This window comes from Octodon degus, unplaced genomic scaffold (genome assembly GCF_000260255.1).
Source record: "Octodon degus isolate 3935 unplaced genomic scaffold, OctDeg1.0 scaffold00006, whole genome shotgun sequence".
NCBI lineage: Eukaryota > Metazoa > Chordata > Mammalia > Rodentia > Octodontidae > Octodon > Octodon degus.
The window spans coordinates 29,808,474-29,828,039 of record NW_004524582.1 but is presented as its reverse complement, the minus strand read 5'-3'; the positions used below and the strand labels follow the sequence as shown (position 1 = coordinate 29,828,039).

Sequence of the window (19,566 nt, the reverse complement as noted above, 5' to 3'; positions counted from 1 at the left end):
GGGCCGCGGGCGGGCGCGCGGGGCCCGGTGGGCTGGGGCGGGGATGGCGGACCGGCGGCGAGCGTGGAACACGGAGGACGACCTGCCCGTGTACCTGGCGCGGCCGGGCAGCGCGGCACAGACCCCGCGGCAGAAGTACGGCGGCATGTTCGCCGCGGTGGAGGGCGCCTACGAGAACAAGACCATCGACTTCGACGCCTACAGCGTGGGCCGCCGCGGCTCGGCGCGCACGCCGCGCAGCGCTGGCCGGCTGGACGCCGTGGGGCTGCCGGGGCCTGGCGGCAGCGAGGACACAGCCAGCGACGTGAGCGAGCCCTCGGGCTCGGCCGTCAGCTCCCCCGGCGAGCGCGACGAGCGGCCGCCTGCGCTGCGGATCCGCTGCCCTGCGCCCCGTGACCTGCCGCTCGGCCGGGACAATGGCCAGGTACCCTCGGGGCGCGGGTGGGCCAGGCGCGGTGAACGGGGCCTCAGGGCCCTGGACTTGTGAACTGCTGGGGACAGATTTTGGGGCCGTGGACCCAAGGTTGGGGGGGGGGGCAAAGGAGCAGCTAGCCCCTCCTCCACCTCCTCACATAAGAGGATCAGGGAGGTTGTGCCACTCGGCAGGGCTGGCCGGCATCATCCGCGAGAGCCCTAAGGGGCTCTAGAGGTCCAGTGGCCGCTGCGATTCTTGCAGAGAGGCCAAGGGTTTGAGAGAGGAAGTTGTCTAAAGCAGCCGCATGGGCCCTTCAAGGGACCTCTGGGATGAATTTAAACCAGGGCTCCTCGATTCTCCGAAAAGAAGGGAAGGGCCGTCCTGCATTTGGCCGTCCATCTGTCCACCTACTCAGTCATCGAGGAGCATGTAACTGTGGACCCGCCGCAGGGAGAGTTCCGTGACTCGCCGAGGTCATACACCTTCCAGCTGGAAAGAGCCAGAGGGCGCCTTGTGCTTTCTGGGGGGAGGGTTTGGTTACAGATGTAGGTCACACGGTAGTTGGAACCCCCATCAGCAAATGCTGACGTCTCCAAGGCAGGTCCCCAAGTCGCAGGGCACAATGCCGCTGCACTACTACTTGACAGAGCAAGTTGGAGAGGGGCTGGGATTTGAACCCCCAGCCTTACGTCCACACCTGGAGAGCTTCTTTCTTCTTAAGGTGGGGTGGGGGTGGGACAGCAGGGGAGGGAACCTTAGGGTCTTCTCCCCCAAGCTGGAGGTTCCCAAGGACCTGGAGCAAGGTGGGTGGGTGGGTGGGTGGGTGGCAGAGCCTAGGGACAGAAGGGTGAGGGTCAGGATCAGGTGCTGGGTAAACAGAGGCCAGAACACCAGGAGGTGGCCGAGCTGTGGATTCTGCCCAGCACTCAGGGTCCAGTGAGGCTGAGTGCCCTGCTAAATCCCCAGGCCCCACCCTCCAGAAGTTCCCAGGCTGGGATGAGCGACAGATTCCTTGAGAGAATTAAATGAGTTAATACCGATAGGTAGCAAAGCACTCAATAAATGTTTTGCTGTTGAGTTTTATTTAGTATTACCATTATCATTTTAACTAATTATTCTCCCCTTAAATGCTGTCAGAGGCATAACGTGAACCCGGAGGGAGGGAAGGCTTGATCCTGCTGGAAATCGGAGGGGGCTTCCTGGAGGCGCAGGACCGGGCCGGCTTGAGCCTGGAGTTCTCAGGTTGGCTTGGCAGGCAGCTGGTGCTGCTCCCCGGGAGCTCTCCGCGGTCCTGAATCCGAGGCCCGGGGCGGGGTGGGGGGTTAAGAGAGGGTGTGGAGGCCAGTCTCCTCCCACCCCTTCTTTAACTCTCTGCCAACCTTTCTTCCTTGGTGGTCCGGCCACCCTGAGATTCTGGCTCCTAGCTGCTCCGGGAGGCCCCAGGGCCTCGGGCGGAAGTGCCGGGGAGCCAGCGAAGCGTTTCGCTCGGCTCACCCCCCCCCACCGCCCTCCTCCCCCTGGTCTCCACCTGCGAGGGTGAGCAGTCCGCTCTTTTCCTCCCTTGAGGCGTGGCGAAGCAGCCCAGAGGCGGGAGCGCTTTGTGCAGGCCCGGAGCTGTCCGCGAGGCGAGTCTCTGCCTGGGCTGTGGCCAGTGTCGCCAACATCACCGGGGCGCCTGGGTTCTCCCTGGTATTCCTCCTGGTACGCGGATCTCTTCAACTCTCCCGATTCTCCCTCCCGCGCTCCTTCCTGTCCCCGCTCTGGTCCCTTCTGCCCTTTCTCTGTGGTCTCTTAGGGACCGGACAAAGGTAGCGTCTGGGGCGCGCAGAGGGCTTGGAATGCACTCTGGGTTCGGAATTCAGGGGCGGAGGGGCTCGCGAGCCCCGGGAGGAAGCATTTTGCTTCTTGCGGACCGGGTGGCTGCGGGTTTGGGTTTCCGAGGGTCCTGGGGAGGACCTCTGCGGTTCAGCGCTTCCCTGCCTGCGCCCGAGCCCCTCCCCCGCCCTCCAGGCTGGGCAAGGGGAGGCGAGAGGAGGAGTTACTGGGGCGCAGGCGCGCGGTAGGCGGCTCTGGACTCTTGAGCGGCTGCAGCGCTTTGTACCCACGAAGTCCGCTTGGGAGCAGCGATCTGTTTGGCTAGCCCGGAGCAGGGGCTCTTCCTCTTAATTCGCACTCGGCTCTGTCCCCAGCCCCAGTTTTTCTTTCCGGACCGCCAGACTGACCCTGGCCCATGCGCGGGTGCTAAAACCAAAGCGGGTGGAGGAGTCAGGGAAGAACCTTGTTCCCACCTGCGGTTTCCGTCATTCAGGACAGCCTAAGGTCCGGCTCGGAGCTGGGCTCAGTGAATGAGAGAGGGACGCCTAGACCCGTGGCGGGAGCTCAGCTTTCAGGTTCTTCTATGCCTAGGCATTTCGCCCCTGGGACACACAAATTTATCTCACTAGGCCTTTTTCCCTCGGTAAAATGAGGACTTTGTGGATGGCCGGTGTTCCCGGCTGTGCTGTGTGAGCCTCCCACCCCAGTCCACTTGAAGTCTGGATCTCTGGTCCTGTGTGGCCTGGAGAACGGACTGCACGGATGGAATTCGGATTCCAGCCCTCAAGCAGCGTGTGGAGGGCGTTACTAAGCCTGGCCCACCCTCCCTCAGGACGGTGACTTGAAAGCAGAGATGGGTCACTTCACTGGGTCCCACGATTTGGATTTTGCAGGCAGAAAATGAGCAGAGAAGCTGCAGGGAAGGGTGGTGCTTTACTCTGCTGAAGGCTCCTGTCCCGTCCTCTTAGGACCCCCCCTTTTCCCTCCTCTTGGGTCTTTTCTCCTCTGCACTCAGGAAATCCACCGAGCGCTGTCCTGGCTGCCGGCCCAACCCTCGGGACGCCATCTGGATCATGGGCCCCTGGGGCTGGCGAGCGCCCCGTCAACAGGCAGGAGCATCCTTTTTCTCCTCCTCAGGTCCGCAGGGCTGTGGGGACCTCCGTGCCAATGGCCTCGCTTTCCTATCACGCACCGTCTGGTGGACAGGTCTGGAGGGGACTGGTGGCCCTATGCCAGGCTGCTGGCTGGCCAAGGCCCGACTGGGGCCTTGCCTCTTGTCCGCCGCATCCCGTCTTCCGGGAGCCCTCCAGAAGGCTGGCTCGGCGACTGGATGGGGAGGGGGCCGCAGAGGCAAGCAGGAGAGGCGCGCAAGGGTCTGGGATGAATAACCTTTTGTCTAGGGTAGGATACTCAGGGAGAAGGGCCGGCCCAAATAAAGACTTGGAGCTGGCCACGGAAAGGGCTTGGTCCATTCAGGGAGTGGCACAGGGGACGGGAGGAGGCGGTGGAAGGAGTGGCCGGCGGGGGGCGGTCGCTGCGCGCGGTCCCGTAGGGCCCAAAGCCCTCCCAGCAGCTGGAGCGGGTCTCCGCACAGGTCCACACCACCTCCCAGTGCACTGGTGCCCGCGAGACCCTTGGGCGCAGGGTCGCACCTATGTAGCGCCGCCTGCGTACCCGAAAGCTGTTTCCTACGTTTTTAAAGCGCATCCTGAAAAGCACCCCTCCCTTTCTGGGGAGCGCGGCCCGGGCCTGGCGAGGGCGCGCGCGCGCCGGCGGGCGGGGTGGGCGGGGGTCGGAAGGGAAGCGCTTCCTGGTTCGAGCCGAGAGGGGCGAATCCGGCTCGCAGGCCGCTGCGGGAGGAGCTGTCTGTCTCAGCCCCCTCCTCCCGCCCTGCCTCCTCCTCCCGCCCTACGCCAAGCGGAGCGGTGCTGGCAGCGGAGCGCGGGCCACAGCCGGGTATCCGCGAGTGGGCATCCGCGCGCGCCGATCTTCTTGCGCCTCCCTCCATAGCCTCTGGGCCTTTGTCACCGCGCCCGCGGGGCCAGGCGACAGCGTGATCCAGTGAGGCCAGGGGCCGGGCGGTGGGGCCGGAGGGACCATGTCCTACCAGGGCAAGAAGAGCATCCCGCACATCACGGTAAGCGGTCGCCGCCCGCCGCTGCGCCTGGTGGCGTACGGGTGGTAGCCGCCGTCAGGGTCCGGATGCACGGGGGTTGGCGGGCAGGGGCGCCTGGGAGGCTCCCTGCGTCGCCGCGGGCGGGGCGGGGCCGGTCTGGGCTTGGCCGCCCCCTCCCCCAGCCTCTGGGGACAATGGGGGGGCCGCGTGGCAGGGCGGGGCGGGAGCCTCGGGTCCCTCTCCCCGCGGGCGTGTAGCCCCCTCCCCCCACGGGATGTGCGGGAGGATGGTGTGGCCGGGCAAGGATGCGGAGCTGAACAAAAGAGGGAGGGGCGCGGGGTCCGAACCCCCTCCCTCGCCCTGGCGCGGGTTGGGGAGGGTGCCGGCGAGCGCGCGGCCCCTGCACCTCCGCCCCTTACCGAAGAAGGGAAGAGGTGAGCCTTGGCTCCCGCTCCTGCCTCTGCCGTTGGTGGCAGTCCAGACTCGGCAGCGCCATGATGGAAGCTCCTTCCAAACACTCACCGCAGCTCTGAACAGCCTCCTGGGCGACCCTGGTGGCGGTGACACTGGAAGGGTTAACGGGCTGATGCTGGGTCGCCCAGCGTGGGGACCATGGTGCGGGCTGAGCCGTCTGGCAGTGTCCCTGGGTGTGGCCAGAAACAAAGGAACCCAGTTTGTGGGCTTTGTCTCCGCGGGGAGCCCAGGGCTAAGCGGTTGCGGCCTGAGGCCCCCACCCCGGTTCCCAGCTGGCGTGAGTCCAGCAGGCCGGTGCCTGGGGATGCCCTGCACCCACGCAGCGGATGCCCCTGAGGCTGTTGGTGGAGTGGTGGAATTCCCATGGGTGACTCCTGCTCGGAGAGGGTGTAGACCTAACATGGTCCTTGATGCACACTTGTGGCTGGCTTGGGGCCAGCCCTGGGGCCACCTGCGAGGGCATAGGTAACCTTAGGTCAGGGGAGGGAACTGACATTTTCCACACACGTGCCCAGGACTGTGCAACCCCTGTTCTTTGAGGGGGACTTTGTCAGCTTGAAACACCCCAAGGCTAGATCGTGAGTGGGTGATGGAAAGGCTCTGGGGGCCAGGGTCCCTGCCTGCCTTCACTGCCTTGTGTCCATCCCAACTGTGGCTCAGCACTGAGCTCTCAGCTTCCTTCTGGTCATGGGCAGTCCTGTCCAAGCTGTGGCCCTTGGTGCTGGGAACACCATCTGTCCCTCTCTATGCTCTACCCAAGACACAGGGCCAATTGGTAAACAGTTGGCAAAGAATCCAGAGAAGTGTAGTCACCCTGGGCCAGGTGACACAGGAAGAAAGTGTCCCTCATTTGGGAATGTATGACTTTGCCCTTTGGGAGAGGTGATGGATTCGGGCGCTGCACAAGAGACACCGAGGCAGGAGCCCTAGGCTCCTTGAGGCTGTGTGCCCATGACAGGTCTGTGCCCCTTAGGATGCCAGTCTTCCAGATGGAGGTCTAACAGATGGCATTGAAGGCAGGTCTGTGGGAATGCTGCCCTTGCGTGGTACAGTTCTCAGCCTGGCCAGCCTCGGTGCCCTCCCTTCCTTACCCTCTGCTGCCTAGCCTATTACACCGTGTGGCTCGGGGCATGTGATGCTGTGGCCCCTCTCTGTGCCTTGGTGCCCTGATCGCTACAATGGGTTTCTTGCTCGCACCTGAGCAGCCCCACACCCCTGGGCCCTGACAGCTTCAGGTGTGTTAGGTGTACCTGAACCTGCAGTCTACAGAGCTGATCTTGCCTTGGTCCTTCACAGGAAGCAAGAGGCCCCTGTGGGTGCGGGGGCTGTGGGGATGGCCCCATAAGCACGGAGGAGGCCGAAGGTTTTGTGTAGTCTGGCAAAGGGCTTGGGGGAGGTGTGGTGCTGCTTTGGTTCACATGGCCCACTTCAGCCAGAAAGATCTGTGGTTTTAAGGAGAAAACAAATATCCAGACAGGACATCCTTGGATGGGGCTGCTTTGGGGACCCTTTAGCTGCCTAAGGGCCTCATGCTAACGATGCACATGTGACAGGGACCAGATTCTGTCCATAAATGCCATATGGCTTTCCGAATACTGCCTCCCTGGCCTGTCCATCGGCAGCTATTGCGTGAGTTAACAACAGCAGCAAGTATGGTGCTGGGCTCCCGGGAAGGAGGGGCCTCAGCCTTGCTCTTGCAGACTTTGCAGACTGACATTGAATGAAGCCCGGAGTGGCACTGAAGGGTGGTGATGTGCAGGGGACTGGTGGGAACCCCAGCAGGGACACGCAGCCCTGGTCCTGAGAGGCCAGGGGAACCAGGAGCAAGGTGTGGGGAGCCAGGCTTCAGGGGCTCAGTGGGGCGACTGGTGATGGTCTGTATTGTGGACCCCACCTCAGCTCTGTGTGCAGCCTCTGCGGTGAGAGCCGGCCCTGCACCCTGTGGAGAGAGCTAGGGTGTTAGGGTTAATATGTGGCTCCCAGGAACAAGTTGCCAGGGGGAGAAGACAGGCTCTCAGCTGCCGTCTGGTCGAGCTGGATGCCGACCCATCTCTGTGCCTGCTGAGTCCCATTTGAATATGAGGACCAAATCCCAGCTTTGCCTGATTCCTAGGTTCCCAGAATCCTTGGATGAGGGGCCAGCATAGGGTGGAGAAGGGTTTTGAGTGGGGTGCAGTGTGGACAGAGGTCTGGCGGCGCCAGGCTGATTTAGGAAAATGTCTGCCCAGGGTGGGTGGTCAAGGCCCTGTTCCCTCTTTGCTCCCCCTCATCCCAATTCTGAGGACGAGGACCAGCTGGACAGAGACTGAGGCAGGGAAAAGCACAGATGCTTGGCTTTTGCCCCAAGGACTGTTTAAAATATTGATGAAGCTCTCTTTTATGTGTAGCTTTTTTTTTTTTTTTTTAATGAATGGCGTTGCTGGGGATTAACTTTGCTGAAGCTATTTCTAGGTGCCTGGTGCGCATAAGCAAGTGAACCATCCTGGGTGTGGCGCTGGGCAAACAAAGGCATCGGGCTGTGTGGCCCTGCAGAAGTATGTGGCTCCTACTCCACTGGGTGTGGGTGTGGGTGAAGTCCGTATACCAGCACGGTTGCAGATACTCCTGTTACAGAGAGGACCTTGGAGCGCTGATCACACCTTCTCTTGCGCTGCCCCACGCTGTCAGAATGACTCCCTGGATCACTGACTTGGTTCTCAGCCCTGCTGTAAGGAAGGCAGCTGAGATGGCTCATCCTGGTCTCCCAGGTGTGGCCCGAGGTTCAGACACCTAGCTAGCTGCTCATCAAAGTCTTGCCTGTGGACACATCCATATTCAAATTCACTTTCCGGAAGAGAGTAGCTGGGTGGCTCCTCCTGCTGTTCGTAAATGGATGTGTGTCTGGTGTGTGATGCATGTCTGTGTTCAGAGATGTGTATGGTGTTAGTCAAGTAGGGAAGATGAGCAGGAAAGAAGGATCATTCGGGAAGACGTGCACCTGGCTGAGGGAGTTTCTCTGAGGTGCAGAGGCACAGGAAACTGCAAAGCCCACGGGTTTCTGCCCACGGGTGTGCTCTGGCTGGTGTGGGTTTCATTCTCCCTCTCTGCACAAAGTGGCTGAGGCACCTGCAGTTGTGTGATATGAGGTCAGATGGAGGTTGAGAAGCAGAGTTAGGGCTCACGTCTGAGCACCCAGCAAACCTGCCTGTGGCCGGGACCCCGAAAGGTCTTTGACTGGACAGGATGCTCACTCGCAGCATCTGGCATCCAGCCCAGAGAAGAGAGCCCTGGATCAGTGCAGAAGAAGTAGCACATATTCTAAGAGAATTTTTTTTTTCTTAAGTCAAATTCCTGAAAAGTGACTCAGAGGGAACATAAAGTGAAGCTGAGTTCTGACATCTCACAGCGTGATCTATCCTGCTGCTGTAGCCCTAAGTGCTCACTTCTCTGGAGCTCGGTCAAGCCTCGAGGCATGGAGCATGTCCATGAGTGTGCCGGGCGGACTGTCAGTGACAGGTCAGAGCTTCTTGCTCCACACTCTTTCCTCCTCTTCACCAATCTTCGAGGAAGTGGGAAATCAGACTTTGAGCTAACCAACAAGTGGCGGCCACATCTTTTTGGTTCTTTAAACTGAGCAAGGTCTCTTAGGAGCTTGAAGTGTACACCCTGAAAGAAGCGAGGGGTGGCCAAGCACAGCCTGTGTCAGAGCTCAGGTGCCAGAGAAACCCGGAAGAGAGGCCCCAGCATGGGCAGAAGCACAGACGTGTCTTCAGGGGGTACAGAGGATGGGGCCAGCCTGGTGCTAAGTGTCAGGCAGGGAGAGCAGGTGAGGCACCAGGGATGAGGCCTGGGCTTGGGAAGAAGATAACCCAAGGAGAGGGAGGGTCCCCATGAGCTCAATCAGAGGGGGAAGCACTGGTGAGACATTTGTGTTTTGTTTTGTTTTTTTCTGGAACCAGGGATTGAACTCAGGCCTTTGAGCTTGCCAGGGAAGAGACATTTCAATGGGTGGGAAAGTGGGCAAATTCTGTAGGGCTTTGGAAGTCCTGCTGGATGTGCCCGAGCTGATGGGAACGACATGTGTGTTCAAGTCCTGGGTCCGGCTCTACTGGGGTATTTGATCCTGAGCAAGTAGAAGTTAAATTAGATGATTGAGTTTCAAGTTACAGGACATCCTGACTTCTACTTGAGGGTACTAGGGAGCCACTAGAATTTCTTAAGTTGGGAGGTGGCATCATGGAAGAATGTGGGTTCTGAAGTCACACTGCCTGGGTTTAGAAACCTGATTGCTCCACTTACTAGCTGTGTAATCCAGGAAAGTTGTTTATTCCCTCTGCATGAGTTTGGTTCACACAAATTTATGTTTGTAAAATGGGAAGAATGATAATGGTTCATAGGGTTTTTTCGCGCCCAAAAGTAAATGACAACATATATCAAATTCGTATAATAATGCACATAACAAATGCAGTGTGAGATGGCATTGTCACTGTGGTGGGATGGTGTATTAGCTTTGTTCCATAGCATACAGCCACAAGATCTCAACAGAGTATATTTATTTCTTGTTCGAGCTACATGAGGCTGTGGGTAGCTGTGCCTGTGGCCTTGGCTGCTGGTGGATGGTGGCTCTGTTGAATGTGTCACTTGTTTTGAGACCCAAGTGGAAGGAACAGAAGAGCATAAGACACTGGCAGCAACCTGAGATGTGTCAGGAATTTCTGCTCCACTGTGGCCCATTTTGTAGCTGACTGTGGCCCACACTGGTCGAAGTGAGTCCTGGATCCCAGTCTTCGATCAATGCAGAGTGGGCCCAAGGGAGTCCATTGTGAGGGTCACATGCAAAAGCACATAAGGGATGCTAATCGGCTACCTACTGTAGCCGATGCTGAGGTGGTCAGGCAGTGCAGGAGTGAGAAGGGAAAAGAGGCCTAGATTTGGTTAAGATAATAAAACCAGGAGAATGCAAGACACTCCAGCAACAGGTTCTGAGCCCGCACATGGGTGTGTGGACCAGATCCTTTCCAGATGCGCAGCTATAAGCTGAACACGCAGAGTCTGTGTTTGCCATAGCCAAGTATGCCAAATGGTGCAACATTTGTCAGGTGCGGCCCAGTTCACCCACAATGGGGAGGTGCTGCATTCTATTCTGATTTGTTGTGAGTAAAAAAAGGATGCATGCCCTAGAAAGGGGATTTGGGAGGACTTCACCTCTAAGCTTTAAAGAGAACAAGGTCAGGCTGGCCAAATAGCTCAGCAGATTAAAGTGCCTGCAAGTGGGTGCAGGGGCCAGGGGTTCGATCCCCATGTCTGCCATGCCAGCCATGCCGCTGAGGCACGCTGAGCCAGCAGTTGAGACTGGGTGTGGTGGTGTGCGCCTATAATCCCAGCTCTTGGGAGGCTGTAAACAGTCGGGTTAAAAGTCTGACCCAGTAGTGAGATTCTAAACACCCTGTAGACCCTTCCCTAAATATAAATAAATAAATAAATAAATAAATAAATAAAATAGAACAAAGTCAGGGCACTGGACAGCGCTGTGGTGCTGAAGGGTGAGCTGGTGTGGCCAACAGTTGGCCAGGATGGGTGGTGAACCAATAGCATTCATGCCACAGCAGGATGTTTTCTATCATTGAGAGCTCTGAAAGGTTTGCCATCACTGGGCTAAGAGCTGCGCAGGGCTCTGGGGGACACAGAGACACTGGGAAAGAGGACCTGATTGTGGTCTTGGACTTCGTTGGTGGTGTTTGGTCTTTAAACTCTTCAAGAATGCCACAAAGTTTTATACGATGTGAAGGTGTTCTTTGCCCTGAATAGATGTAATAACCCAATGATAGCTTTGCTCAGGAAGAGCCAGCTTTGAACTGATGTGCGTGGTGTGCGTGGATGGGGATGGGTAGGGTGCTGGGTGCTTTGTAGAGAAGATGAAGTGGAAAACATGGAGGAGAACAATGGACAGGGAGGTAGGGATTGCACCCCATGCTTCTTTCCTGGGCCTGTGCTGTGGGCTTACACAGCGTTCTCCTGGATGAGGCCCACCGTGTGTCAGGGATCATGAGGCCTCTCACCTTGGAGTCTGCGGTTCATCTCATCCACCTGCTGCACTGGACCCTAAACATGTGCAGCACTGGGACCTGTTGGTCCTCAGCCCCCCTTGGGCAAGCTTACACACCTGCACACCAGTACTTCACAGCGGGCCCTTTGTACGTGGGACTGTGCAGATAAAGTAGGGCCTGCAAGCTGTGCTTCTGGGCTGGGTGAGGGCCTGGCCGCCCCTGCAGTGGGCCTTCCTCAGCAAACCCTTCTGTAGGTTTAGTGCTAGGTAGTGACCAGCCATAGAAGCTCGGGCTGGCAGGAAGGCTTTGGGGCTCAAAGACATGAAGGGAGGCAAGTCTTCTAAAGAGGTGCTTTGGCACTGGGGAGATGGCAGACCTAGGCACCCACACAAGTGTTTCTTCCTTACAGAGGAGCTGTTTTTTCCAAAACTGACTAGCTTCTTTATGCTCTTCAGGCATGCCTCACATGTAGAGTGCTTGGATTTTCCTATTCTTTTTAAAGAGAATTCTTCCTTTTCTTCCTCCTCCTCCTTCTCATCTACCTCCTCTTCTTCTTTGCTGTACTGTATGTCTGACTTTTCTTTGCTGAGACACAATATCTGACATCTTCAGTTTAAAACAGAAAAGTGTGTTTTGGCTCACAGGTTGTAGAGGTTTCAGTCCATAGGCAGCTGGCTCCCAGGCAGTGTGGCCTGGGCAGAGAGGCATCACAGAGCAGAAACAGCCCGTGGCAGGGCCGGCAGGAGCCAGAGAAAAAGCAAGGCGGGAGGAAGGCGATTGCTTTCCAGGCTGCACCCCTGGTGGCCCACCTGCTTCAGCCAGGCGTTACCCCCTACCAGCACCCTGACCTATAAGTTCGTCAGTGGGCTGCACTGCCCACGGACACAGGTGTCCCAAAAGCCCCGCCTACAAGCACCTGAGGCCGGGGGTGGGGGGGATCTGGATATAAACCGTAACACCATTTCTGCACATGGGCCACAAAGTAATAATAATAAAAAACTCTAATGATTGGGTGCCACTTTGTAACATGGTTTAAAACTTTCTAGCCTCATAGACTCTTTTGAGAATCTGCTGAAAAGCAATGGAATTTCTTTCGTGCTTCCTCAACTGTGCGATCAGAGGAGGTGGGGCACCGAGTGTTGGATTTCGTAGGCCACTCCCTGCTCAGTGCATGCAGCACTTTTCCTTGTTATCTTACACAGTCCTCTGAGGTGGGGACCGTGACTGATTCCATTGCAGCTGCTGAGACCCCTGCCTGCAGAGACAAGGCCGTCACCAGAGGCCACACAGCTGGCAGGCTGCAGGAATGAGCTGGCGGCCAGGTGTCTGGCGGAGGGTCGCACAGTCTCCTGGGGTGTGAGACACAGAAATGAGCCGAGAGTAAGTGCTAAGCACAGCTGCAGGCTGCCTGCCGTGCAAACTCGGGAAGCGCATGGCACCCGCGTGGCCGGGGTCAGACGCTGGCTGTGTCGGGGAGGCGGGAGTCAGTGGGCACAGTGCACTTGGCAGGCAATCAGGCCACAGGAAAGCCATGCTGAAGGCACAGGGCTGTGAAGCGTAGTTTAGGGAGCCAGGGGGCAGTGGGGGGCGGTGAGGGGTTGTGGGGGGCAGTGGATGAATATAGAAGACACAGTGAAAAAGGGCAAGGTAAGGCCTGGAAGAGTCTGGGAAAGTGCTCGTTGTCTTCCTGGGAGGAGACACCAGTGACTGGTTTTGAGCAGAGGTAGAGCATGGTGGCATTTATCTTTCAGAAAGGTCACTCTGGCTGGGACAGGATAGACAGCAGGGACCCAGATGGTGAGGGCTGCCCTGGGGAGGTGTAGGGGTGGCTAGGAATCGGCTGATAGCTGTGAGGGCAGGTGCAGTCTGACCTGGCAGGGCTTTGAGCCAGAAGCGTGCTGTCTTCACAGTGCATGGATTGGAAGTTCAGTCGCCGTATGCGGTGTTGGGAAGCAGAGCCCAGGCTAGGTGCTGGGGTCGAGGGTTCCCCCTCACAAGTGCTCAGTGATGAGTGCAGTCACTGGGGCTGGGTCCATGCACACAAGAGCGAGCTCTTCCAACAGCAGTTCTGCCCCCTGCCTCTCTTGACCATGTGCTCCTGCTCTTCTGGTCTGGAGGTCATGGTGCGAAGGTCACGGATGCAGCCCCGTGCTTCTGGATGCTCCAACCTCTGCAGCCCTGAGCTGAGGAGACATGTTTTGTTTATAAAGTCTCCAGTAGCAGATGTTCTGTTACAGCACAATGGACCAAGACGTGGTGTGTGAAGTTAGAGAGAAGGGGAAGGGGAAGCTGAGCATTTGAATGTAATTTAGCAAGGAGTTTTTTAAAGCATCTGTTCTAAGTGCTGACCATGTTTTAATCACTGGATTTCCAAAATCCCTTGATGTCAAGGTGGGAAACTGGAACAAGGAGGTGAACTTGCCTGGGTGGCAGGGTCAGGAGGCGGGCCCTCATGGAGCCCGGCTCTCTGGCCCTGTGTGGTGTCCTCAGACACTCCGCCTATTGGGCACAGAGTGTCCAGTGAGGGGGTAAGTGTGGAGACAGCTGGCCCCAGGGGCACTGCCTGTGCCAGCCAGTCGGGTGAATGCTGCTCACTGCTCTCCCTGGAGAGTCTCCCCGAGCTCTCGGAGCCCTTCGGGTCGCCACCATGTGTACAGTGAGCCCAGCTTCCAGTTCGGCTCCACCGTCTCTTGCCTGTGTGTTCTTGAGAAAATCCCCTCACCATTCTGGGCTTTCTCACTTGCAGCAGCTGTGCGCATGTCCCCAGGAAGGTGATTTAGGGATAAAAAGTGAAAGAGCCAGGTAGGTATTGCAAAGCAGACGCTTGGACTGACTGCGATTTTCTTGAAGGCAAAGCCATGCTGTTTAGGTTTCTTTCTGTGAGACAAGAAAAGACTAAAGGATGAAGAAATGGCTGGGGGTGCAGATGTGGGGAGAGCTGATGTCACCCTCTCTCAGGCAAAATGGAGGCCCTGCTGATCCTGAGGTCAAGAAATGTGTTATTTTAAAAGTCAACTAAGGGGCTGGGGAGATGGCTCAGTAGAATAAATGCTTGCCTGGCAAGCTCAAGGCCCTGAGTTCTATCCCCGGTTCTGCAAAAAAATAAAATAAATAAAATAAAAGTCACCTCATTCATCAGGGACTTTTTCCTGAGCACCTACAGGTGCAAGGACACCCCAGATCCTGATGGAATAGCTGCAGTTGTCATGGAAATGGGCCTGTGTGCCTGGGGACCACTTGCATTTCTAGTTCATCAAAAATGGAAAAAAGTATGCTAAATTAGATTCAACCTCGCACCTGTGGCCGCTTCAGGGTGGCTTTCATGGATGGTGTGGCAGCTTCAGGCGGCATGCTGACCCCGGGGCAGTCAGAGGCACATGTGACATGTTTCTGTGAGCAAATGTGAGTGTGCAGCTGGGCCATGTGCCAGGGCTTGCCCTTGCGAGGAGGATGACCAGGCAGTCAGTGGGGGACTCAGGTGGCATGGGGGAGACTGCTCTGTAAACTTAGGACCCACATCACATATGCACTTGCTGAGGCTCGTGGCCCAGAGCCTCCATGATAGGTCAGTTCACTCTGACACAGCAGTGCTGCGTAACAAACATCCACTCTAAATTCTGGCTGACGGCAACAGATAATTGTGTATAGCCGCAGGGTCTGTGGTGGCAGAGGCTCAGTGGAGCTGAGGTACAATTGTCTTCAGGCTTCGTGTGAGTTCAGTGCATGCCTGTAACTGTTACTCCTGATGTGACAACTGCATTAGATTGAAGAACACCAAGCAGACAGTAGAATGGTTCTGAGTTTGTCTGCGAGGGTCACAGGGCTATGCCCTTGTTTGGAGTCTGTCTGGCCCTTGTTCTGTAGCTTTGGCCCTCCATTGCCCTGCCACTGTGAACTAAGCAGCTCTGCTCTGCTGCACCTTTCTCCCATGATGCTCCTGTGTCAGAGTCAGCTGGCCATGGATTGAATCCCTGCAGCTGTGAGCCAGGTACACATCTTCACATTGTTGGGCATTATGAGCAGAGACAGGAAAGCAGCCTGATACAGCTTGTTCCTTCTTTGAGTGCCATCCTTTTGCACATGTAGTTTTCATGGAGTGGGACAGATTTCCAGGAAGGAAAGCTGAAACCTCTTAAAGCTTGTGCTGGACCAGGTGCCTTCATGGCTTCTGTGCCTGTGGGCCAGAGAAGTTTACAGGGCACGTCTAGGGTTCCTGGGGCAGGCAGCTCCACTATACCTGCCTTGGAGCATGGCAAGGTCCCCGTACATGAGCGACACAGCCTGCCACAGACATTATTTGGGTGTGATTGCCAGTGTACATTCCTGCTTGTAGCATAGATCTGGTAAATGAAGATATGGTTGAAGCTATCTGACACAGAGTTAATGTGATGTGAGACCAGGGTGTTCATTGTGGGGACAGCTTGGCCGTCATGCTGTGCTGTGGGTCTACCTATCTATCCTGCTGAATTTTGAAGCTGCGGATGTGAGCTTTGGTGCCAATGGCTGGTAGGGTTTTAAGGATTAAATAACTCAGAATTCACCTTCACATTTTTATCTTAAGAGAAAGTGATTCGCATTTCATGCATCCAATGTGCGTCAAGTGCGACTACACTCCAGCGAGGCGTCCCCAGTCCTTTGCCAGCTCACTTCCACGTTTGCCGTTTGGAAAGGAAGACTTTTTAAAAAATATTTCGAGGATTAACTGGCCGTGTAGTCACCCTGGGGCTTCTTCCACTCTCTGTGCGTAGATCTGGCAGCCTCGTCAGCATGTGTGACCCCTGCTGATCCTTGTTCATTGGCCCCATATTCCAACCTGTACATCAGTGGTTGCCATAGGGAAGGGGCTAGGTTCATGCCTCACCCTGACTTCCTGGGAAGGAAAATGGAGGCATGGAAAGGTGATGATGAGACATAAAAGTGCTGGAAGCCACTACACTCAGGGTGGCAAGTGTTACCATCACGTGGGTTCTGTGGGAATCTCACAGCAGGGCTGATGTGTTTCAGCACCGTGGACAGCGCCCACTGGTTCCTCCCCTAGAGCTCCACACCTGGGGCTTTTGAAAAGTGCACTTATTAATTATTTAAACTGTCCTACCGATTTGATTTGCAACTGTCTCATTGTTATTTGTTTATCAATAAAATTAGGGGGAAAAAGAAAAGTGCACTTACGCTTTGTCTTGGAAACTCTGGTGAATGTTTAAATTAAAGCAACTATTACAGCAACCGACACATTGCCCATAATCCCCCCTGAGTACTTCTTGCTTCGAACACTCCTACCCTCTGTTCTCACCACTCTGCGGGAGGTCTGGGAGTCTCCTGGGTATCTTTATTATTTATTTATTTATTTTGCGGAACTGGGGATTGAACTCAGGCCCTTGTGCTTGCCAGGCAAGCGCTTATTCTACTGAGCTCTCTCCTCAGCCCCTCTCCTGGATATCTTTAGTTGCAATCTTGTGGCTGTATAGAGGTGCTGAACTGACTGAAAGCATTTCCCTTTCATGGTCCAATGGCTTTGGGAAAGAGCAGAAGTTGTTTGGCGCCAGATCAAGTGGGTAGGGTGGACGAGGACACACTGTTGGGTTTCTGTGAGCTGCACTGTTTTGGGGTGGTGCTCAGCTGCAGCATTCACCATATTTTTGATCACCCCTCATAAAGACACACATAAAAGGGAACTTCTTTAACTGCTTTGGAACGTGGCAGGAATGATGGGAGAGGAGTGTTCAGAATGAGGAAAAGCCTTTGCGGGTACGCGGTGATGAACCTGAATTTTTCTGTTTTTGGCTTTTTGAGGCAGGGTTTCACCATGCAGCTCAGTCTGGCTTTGAACTTGCTTTATAGCCTAGAACTCACGTTGATCCTCTTGCCTCAGTCTCCCGAGTGCTGGGATTATAGATGTGTGTCACCATGCCTGGCTAAAATGTCTTTTACTTTAATAAATCTTTAAAATTTAAACACCTACATACACTTTAGTCACCCCTCAAGTGCATTTTTGATTTTGCTCGTGTGCCCCCCATTCTCCCTTTCTCTCCAGCTCTATAAAGTTCTACTCATACTCCGGCCCTCAGCCCACATGGTCCCTCCTTGGGGACAGTCTGCCTGTGGAATCACAAGTTTGTTCTTGGCTGCTTTCCAGGGTGCCAGGGTTGCTAAGTCAGTGATTTCTGGCTAAGTGTTGGTTGGCTGAGAACACTCCTCTCATCTTCCGAGGACTCTCAGGCCTTGCTGGATCTTACACCCGTCCGAGACCCGCCTCGGTTGCTGTGGGTGACAGACTTCCTTCCCATGGGGCAGGAGGAGGGCGGGGGATGGGCACCCATCTTCAGTGAAGGAAGACAGCAATGCAGAGGGTATGACTCTCCCCGCCCCTGGCTGGGGCTGAACCTTGTTCATTCTGCTGTTGTGGACTTAGAATCTTCAGTCCTCAGGCCTAGTGTTTGCAAAGTCCTGGTGATCCTCTGCCTGGACTGGCCTCAGCCCTTCAGGAGTCAGGGCCACTTCTCCTGGGTGCACATAGCCCTTCCTGAAGCACTTGTTTATGAAGTGCAGCTCCATCCACAGGAGGTGGCAGGCAGTCAGCAGGCACACCCTGCGAGGCTGTGTAAAATGCTTCACACACACACACACACACACACACACACACACACACACACACGCATGCGCACACACACGCACACATGCACACATGCACACGTGCGCGCGCGTACCTCCAGGGCCTTCAGCCAGAAGCCTGGGAAGTGGGTGCTACCGTATAACAAGGCATTTGTTGTGGTGCTTGGGATTGAACGTGAGGCCCTTACCCTGAGCTATGTCTCTAGATCTTGTTTATTTTTTATTCTGAGAAACGGTCTTTCCAGATTGTTAAATTGCTCAAGCTGTGCCCCAAATTGCATTCCTCCTGCCTCCCAGAGTGCTGGGATGACAGGTGTGTGCCCCCTCTGCTGGCTAATTATTCCACTTCACAGCTGGGGAAACTGAGGTCAGGGTAGTGAAGTCACATGGGCACTAAGAGGGGTGGAAATTGCAGCCTCCCTGCAGCCTCCTCCGTCCGAAGGAACGGCTGCTGCTGCCCATCACCGATCCCACGACGCGAGCTGCGCCAAGCATGATTCAGTGAGCTCCCCGCTGTCACCGTGGGCTGAGCTGGCGTCTGTGGCACACGATCAAGTTCAGCTGCTAGGTTTTCATTGAATTTTTCATGGGAGAGTTTATTTTCTTCAAAGCCTATAAATAGTGATTTCTGTACAAAGATTTGCCTTTGCTCACATCTGTTTGCTGCACACTGTGACGCCATTGTTCTAAATGTACAAATCTTGTGTAAAATTTTACAAGTGTAGGTATATATAACCAAGTACATATCTCATATGTGGGTATAGTAAGCCTCACTCCTCCGCTGTACCGTTCTGTGAGGAAGAAAGGGCCTTAGATGCGAGGTGTTGGGCCAGGCCATGGGGTGTCCCCGCCCTCCACCTGTTGTGGGTGGCACGGATTCTAGAACATAAACATGTTTGCAAATGTCACAGTGCGGGGCTTGGGGGCCCATCTGGGTAGGACGTTTGGAAACCTGTGCGCTGTCTGCTTTCGTGCGATTGGAGGCCGTACCTGTTCCCCAACACCGTCTCTATCCCCAGTCAGCCCAGGTCCAGCCTCTACAGACAGCCAGGGCAAGGTGGCTGTCCCCAGCAACTGGAAGGCACCTTTCCTCAGGTGTCTGCTGTGGGGAGGACCTGCAGGTGGGCAGCTGGGCTCCCTGCTGATTCCTTGCTGCATGCGGCGTGGCAGGGGGAAGGCCTGGGGGTGCAGTCACTGCCTGGCTTTGCTTCTGCGGGGGGGGGGGAGTGTCTTCTCAGCTCTGCTTCTGGGGACCCCATTCTGGGACAGAGAGCCCTGAGCTTGAGTTCTGCAGGACATGGCTTAGAAAATTCAGACCAAAAGGCAAAGGGATGATAAATTTCAGGAAAGAAAATGAGGATGCCACATCAGCTCTTGCTTGATTAGGAGTTTGTTCATTTTTTTGCAGAGCTATGCTGGCCCCTGAGCCACTCCAAGAGCTCGGACTCCTAGCTTTGAGCCAGGTTCCACCAGGGGGAAGCACAGAGCAGGCTGGGGCTTCTTCCTGGTGCCTGGTACACTATGCCTCTCGTCAGGCTGAGCGAGAAGAGCTAGTAAATGGGACATGGCGGTGCTGCCGCCACGAGAGCCGGCTTGGGCAGCCCGCAGCAGCCACGGGTGCCTCAGCATTCTCCTGCATTCTGCCCCTCCTGTCTGTGCCTCGTGGACAACCAGAGTCCAGGACTTCTCTTTTCCTGGGTCCTGGAGCATCTTCCAGAGAGCTTGGTGGCTGCCCTGCTGGGGATGTACGTCCTGACTGGCTTTCTTTTTAGGAATATAGGGCACGTTTGGGGTCTGGGCATGACTGACCTTCAGACCCTACTGCCGGGAAGCAGAAGATGCTGTTTCATACTTCTCTGTCATATCTTACAGCTGTGAAGCCTTTTCATCTTCACCCGTTCATCTTCCAAGAATCAGTTCAGGCATCACTCCACCCACTTGCTCATCCATCCACCCATCCATGCATCCATCCATCCACCATCCATCCATCCACCTACCCACACATCAGTCCCATCCATCCATTCATTTTATCCATCCATCATACATACACAATATATATATGTTATACATATCATGTATATATATCACATAGAAAATGTATGCTTTTTCTG

General features: G+C 55.7%; 1 protein-coding gene across 1 annotated transcript in view; it reads left to right on the top strand.

Moving 5' to 3' along the window:
* The first annotated feature begins 14 nt into the window (after nt 1–14).
* Crmp1 (collapsin response mediator protein 1) overlaps nt 15–19,566 on the top strand; it is a 59,624-nt gene continuing 40,072 nt past the window's right edge. The window contains exon 1 of the mRNA XM_004624578.2: nt 15–424. Coding sequence (XP_004624635.1) covers nt 44–424 — 381 coding nt within the window. The 5' untranslated portion in view covers nt 15–43. The remainder of the gene's footprint in view (nt 425–19,566) is intronic.